Raw genomic sequence first — 6,000 nt, forward strand, 5'->3', positions numbered from 1 at the left:
CTTAATTACTTGTTTACATTTTATTTTTTGACTCCCCTACTATAATGTTAGCTTCATGAGAACAGAGGGCAATAGCTATTTCCTGCCTAGGATATTACCTATTATATATACTGTGAACACTCAGTAATACTGGAGTAAATTAAAGCAAGTGTGAAAAAGAAGTAATAAAGGGAACGATGAATCATGGTCTAGTGGTACTGATAACCTTTGCAAAATTCTGGAAAGCACTAAATACAAAAAAGGGGGCAAAAGATATGAACCAGTATTAGTAAAAAAGTAGAAATGACTCACTTGCCTTAGAAAAACTACTAATTTTTCCCAGTATCCACAAAATGCAAATTAAAGGATGTCATCTTGCTTCACATTTGCAAAGATTATGTTAAAGTTTGTGTAAGATCATTCACGTGTAGTTTGGGGGACTATACATTTGAAAAAGTCTTTCTGGAAAGCACTGTGGAAGAGGTTCCGACTTTCTTCCTTCATGGCAACTTACGGTCTCCATATTTTTCGCCTGGTACTCCTAGGCCAAAAGAAATACCCAGCAGTCCAGTTGGTTAAGTAGTTGGGTCCAAACAAAAGTTGTGTGTGACCGCTGTCATCATACTTGCCTCGAGCATTCCTTCCGGTGTCTGTGAATTTGCTGCAGAGCCATGGTGTGGTTTGGAAGCTGGTGATAGGGAAGCATGGTTAGGAAGCTTACTTAAGAAATGTAATGATTCGTGGGCACCTGGGTGGCTCAGTGGGTTAAGCCGCTGCCTTCGGCTCAGGTCATGATCTCAGGGTCCTGGAATCGAGTCCCGCATCGGGCTCTCTGCTTGGCAGGGAGCCTGCTTCCTCCTCTCTCTCTCTGCCTGCCTCTCTGCCTACTTATGATCTCGCTCTGTCAAATAAATAAATAAAAATCTTTAAAAAAAAAAAAAGAAATGTCATGATTCGGAGGCACCAGGGTGGCTCAGTGGGGTAAGCCTCTGCCTTCAGCTGAGGTCGTGATCCCAGGGTCCTGGGATCGAGCCCTGCTTCAGGCTCCCTGCTCAGCGAGGACCCTGCTTCTTCCTCTCCCTCTGCCTGCCGTTCCCCCTGCTTGTGCTTTCTCTCTCTGTCAAATAAGTAAATAAAATCTTTAAGGGGAAAAAAAAGGTCATGATTCAGCAGTTTCTTGTTAGGCATCTGCCCTGAGGAAATAGGTGTACAGATCTATGTACATAGCCTTGGCACTCTGTGACAACCATCGCATGCTCGTTTTGGTGGACTTAGTTCAAGGACCTTATCCAAGGTCGCACGTCCCTCTGGGAGCTGGAAGCGAGCAGGCAGGTGTCCATACTGGCCCCCTGCAGGGTTGTGAGCGTAGTGTCCATAATTGCGCGGCGAAAGTGGTCTTAGTTTTGAAATTGCAGTCTCCCGTTCGAACACGGAACACTTGATCCCGACTGAATGAGTTCTCGTTGATTTTTGCCGGGCTCAGAAGTTTAAAAAGGCTTTTGCTTCTCCCCGGATTGATGAGGATTTGCTTCTAAGATTAAGTTGCTGCTGGTTGCTAATCGGGAGGCAGTGTCGAGTGTGCGCAGCCTGGCCCCCGCTTCCTGCTGGGTCGGGGAAGCTCTGGGGCCTGAAGATGGCCCTGCTGTCCGCTGGCAGTAAGTAGATGTTCATTGTGCCCACTGTGGGCTCATGGCTGTGCTTCCCGAGTGACATCGTGTTTGTCGGGCTGCTTTGCAGTGGTAAGTAGTAGTTGTGGCTAAAAATCTGTGGTTTTTTTTTTTCACTTTTTCACTTCATGTTCCATATACCACTTTCTCAGCTATGTAAACTGTGATTTTTTTTTTTTCTTTTGGGTTAGTGTGGGTTGTCTTCCCTCTGTCGAGAGGGAAGTTGACACCGAGGGGGATCTTCAGCATTTTGCCTGAGTCTGTGTCGGGTGGGGTCGAGAGGTGCTCCTAGAGCCCATGGCGTCAGGCCATGTGAGGCCTGGTGTGGTGACAAGCGCAAGTTTAATGTGCTCCTGCTGCCTGGGGCAGGCCAAGCTCAGCGCTTGCCGCACTAATGCCCTCAGCGCAGTGGCAGGCCTTCCTTATTTAAGTCCTCTCTTCAGGCCTCTTGGAGATGAGGAGGCTGGAGCTGCGGGAGGTGAAGGGGTTTGCACCCTGCTCCCCTCGCTTGGAAGTAGCAGAGCCTGGCTCTTCACCCAGCCCCTTGGAGGCGCCAGCACAGGGTCGATGCCTGACTTTGTGACGCGACCTTCTGTCAGTACTTGGCTCTCTGTCTCATGGTGTCATAAATATTTTTAGCATTAGGAACACAGCAAAGACTTTTATTCATAGAGTCTCAAAATCACATTTAAGAACATACACTGGCCTCCAAGGGTGGGTTGAAGCAGAAACTCACAAGTCTGTCAATTCAGATTATTCTGTGATTTTCCAAAAGATGCTTCCTTCCCCCACCCCCCTTACATATCTAGAATATGGGTGCTCCCCATAATCATTAAAGTGTTGTTGCTGGATAAAAGTTGCCTTTGTTTTCCAGAGTTGTTATCTCGGTTGTATTCAGTGTGACCAATGATCTTTTTTAAAAAAGAGGAAATGTAAAGTGGTTAAGTCTGGCGCTCTTTTTTTCCTCTCTCCTTTCCAGGCATTCTTTAGTGGCAGACTGAAGGCCAGAGGGAACATCATGCTGAGCCAGAAGCTTCAAACGATTCTTAAAGACTACGCCAAGCTCTGAAGGACACACCGCAGTGTGAACAAGACTAGAAAAACTACATACTCTCTTCGCCCAGATATGCAAATCTGATTAAGCAAAAGTGATCAAAACTAAGATACAGGGAAAGCTGCTTACCATTTTCAGGTTTTAGATAAGTTTGGAGATTTTAATTTTTTACTAATTTTTCACATTATTGTTCTTTTTACAAGAATTGTAAGCCAGCACGTAATATCTTTCTGTTCTCAGAGCTCTATCTTCATAATAAAAAACTTTTCACCCAGGTCTTTAGAATCATAATAGCATTTATAAGTGGAAAGGAAAATTAGATGAGGAAAGGCCACTTTGAAGTCTTTTACACTTTGTTTTGTTATTTTCTGATCTCTAACTTACTGATATCCCAGTTTTAACATGAATTATCACACATATTCACTTGTTTTTCATACTCTAACAGTGTCCTGCTTCAAGGCAGGAGAAGGGTCTTTATGTTCCCAAATAGTTTTCTTTCTACTCCACTCTGTTTTGCTGGAAATCCTTTATTTTCACACAATGCCTGTAAATACCAAACAGGGTTTTCTTGCTTAATCGGTCATTGGCAGTCATAAAGCTGTGACTGACAGGTCCTGTCATGCTAATGTTCTCCCCACACATAGCAGGTGATGTGTGCTGACGGAAATCCCCTTTCGATGGGTTGGCTGCAGAGGTGACCAGCAGGTGGGGTGCTGAAGTCGAGGAAGGCCTGAATGCCACTCATAGAGCACAGCTGAAGGGGACGTGTGGGGGGTGGGGGGCTGTTCCGGGCTCAGTTCCCTGGGAGACAGACTTCGAGATGGAGATCTGCGGGTAGGAGCTGTATTTGGAGGTGTTCTTGAGACTGACGCCTGGGGGGCGGGGGTTGGTAAACAAAGGAAGCCCAGGGAGACATTTGGCTGTGGTGGGTGCACTTACCACAAGGCCTCAGCTGGTCGGTCCTTTGGGGATGGCCCTTCAGCATTGGCCTGAGCGAACTTGTCACTGGTGACTGGACTGAGCCGTTGATGATTTCCTGAGCTGCTGGGTGGACTGTCTTCGGTCCGAAGAAGGCTTCTGGGAGCGTGGCCTGGCATTTCTCTTCAGGGAGCAAGACGGGGGGGAACTACAGCTCAGGGGTCAAAGGAAACGCTCTCAGAAATGTGGAAATGGAATACTTCCGCAGCGGTGGAGCACAGGAGCGCCTTAATAGGTTACAGTCGACCTAATGGATGAGCTGGGTATGTAGAAGGTGTAGAAGAAAAGGTACATATTCGGCAGCCATGCCCTAGCTTCATGATCTCTGAATGCTGTTACAAAATTAACTGTAATGTAAAGTGATTTATTGTTCTACCAGTTGAATTTGTTTATAAAGTAGCAGTCTTTTAACACTGGTTGTTTAAAATAGAAGTTGTTCCTATTGAGCTTGGAAGAGCTTTGTGTCCTTCCAAAAAGAAATCGCATATTAAAATTAATCAAATGCCCCCCACTAATGAAAGTGTTGACTGTATACCCTAGATGCTTAAAAGATTCTAAGAAAGATGTTCTAATTATCTTACTAACCCATCTCCGTCAGTCTTAAAGGTCAGAGAGCTACTGGTATCCAGACTTAGCAGCTTCTTAATCCTCGTGCTCATTAATCTTTTCTGTAATTTCAATACTGTCGGTTGTACCGTCCTCTTTTGTTCTTTTCTTCCCTTTTATCCTCCAGTGAGAAAGGTGTTAACTTCTTAGTGAACCTGTGGATTAATCTCCCTGTCTTCTGCTTGTCCCCTTTATAATTTCCTCTGTCTCCCTAACTTTTCTTTATCAGTCGAAGTTTCAGCCCTCCTCCCTTTTTGCTAGGTATTTTCTTCCCGGTTGGTTTCATCCACTGTCCTGTCTTCAGCCATCGCCCGAGTGCTGGTTGCTCGGAGTCTGTATTTTAGCCCCGCTCCCTCCAAAATCCCCCAGTCCCACCCACAGCTCCAGATTGTTACTGGACTGTTGTCCCCTGGTTACTGCGCACACGTGCCCAAGGTAAATGCCTGGCTCTCCCCTCCATTCCTGAATGTGTCTTGAGGCTAACTAAGAAGGCAGTCACCTTTGACTTTTCTTGTCCTCACTGCCCCCGCCCCGCATCCCCTCATTCACTTCCACTTCCTGAATATTCCAGCGTTTTCTAGCCGCCATTACCCAAGTGTGCCCTCGTGGTGGACAGCTCATTTTAGTGGCTTCCCAGCTGGTCCCACCTTGCCACCCATCAGAGGAGTCTTCCTAGTACACACTCCTCCCAGCTTAGGAACCCACGAGAGTTCCTACTTGTCACCTTTCCGTCCAGGCTTTGGCATGGTTCTGTGGTCCGTCAGCTGGGATTTTTGTTGCAGTGGCCAATAGTAAGACCAGTTCAGACTGGTGTAATACAACCTTCTCGCATAACTGAAGAAACCTCTGGAAGGGTCGGTTTGTTTTTGAAGGGGTTTCGTCAAGCAGTTCCCTTGGATCCCGGCCCAGTTCCTTGCCATCTCTCTGGCTGCTTTATCTGCAAGCCCCCATGTGGTGCCCTGCCGGCAACTCCAGCTCTTTCCTGTTTGGTCGCATGAAGGCAACCAGCAGATGCAGCCTCAAGAGCCCCATTCCGAGTCTACCAGCAGGATAAAGAGCACTGGGTTCTCACAAAAGCCCCATTGAAGGCCTCATCTAGTCGGTCTAGTTGCGCCTGAGTCAGAAGCCAACCCTTGAATCATCGTCGCTCTAGAGACGCTGGATATGCTGATTGGCTTATGTGTATCAGGGCCCAAAAGTCTAGCTAAGCATAGTGTGTTGGGGCTTCCTCAGACTCGCCTAGTTTTGGTGATTTGCTGGGAGGACTCATGATACTCAGGATACAGTCATATTCGTGGCTGTGATTTATCCTATCAAAATGATACCAAGCAAAATCAGAAAAAGGAGACAGTCGCATGGAACAAGTTCCAGAGGAAATCCGTCCAAGCTCTCAAAACTTCTTTTTCCAGAGAGTCACTCAGGACATGCCTAATTCCCCCAGTGTCCCACAAAACACATGTAAAGCCGGCCAAGACTCAGCGTCCAAGGTTTTAACTGAGAGGCTGGTTACATAGGCCAGGCTTTTCTTGTCAGAGCACACCAGAAGTCCAGACTCATGAAGGAAAGCAAGTCTTTTAGCATAAACCCTACTGGTGCCGTTTGGGAACGGAGCCGCTCTCCTCAGGGACAGAATGGGGGGGATCCCCCCAAAATCTGAATTCCCAGATGCCAGCCAGGGGTCAACCTTACAAGCAAACCTTTCTAAGGATAGGAATC

At 46.8% G+C, this 6,000-nt stretch overlaps 1 protein-coding gene across 1 annotated transcript in view; it reads left to right on the top strand.

The window, feature by feature from the left end:
* HSD17B4 (hydroxysteroid 17-beta dehydrogenase 4) overlaps window positions 1-4,193 on the top strand; it is a 91,896-nt gene extending 87,703 nt beyond the window's left edge. Inside the window, exon 24 of the mRNA XM_032335431.1 lies at window positions 2,626-4,193. Within this exon, the coding sequence (XP_032191322.1) occupies window positions 2,626-2,715 (90 nt within the window). The 3' untranslated portion in view covers window positions 2,716-4,193. The remainder of the gene's footprint in view (window positions 1-2,625) is intronic.
* Window positions 4,194-6,000: the final 1,807 nt, after the last annotated feature.

The sequence above is a fragment of the Mustela erminea genome, chromosome 3 (genome assembly GCF_009829155.1).
Source record: "Mustela erminea isolate mMusErm1 chromosome 3, mMusErm1.Pri, whole genome shotgun sequence".
Lineage (NCBI taxonomy): Eukaryota > Metazoa > Chordata > Mammalia > Carnivora > Mustelidae > Mustela > Mustela erminea.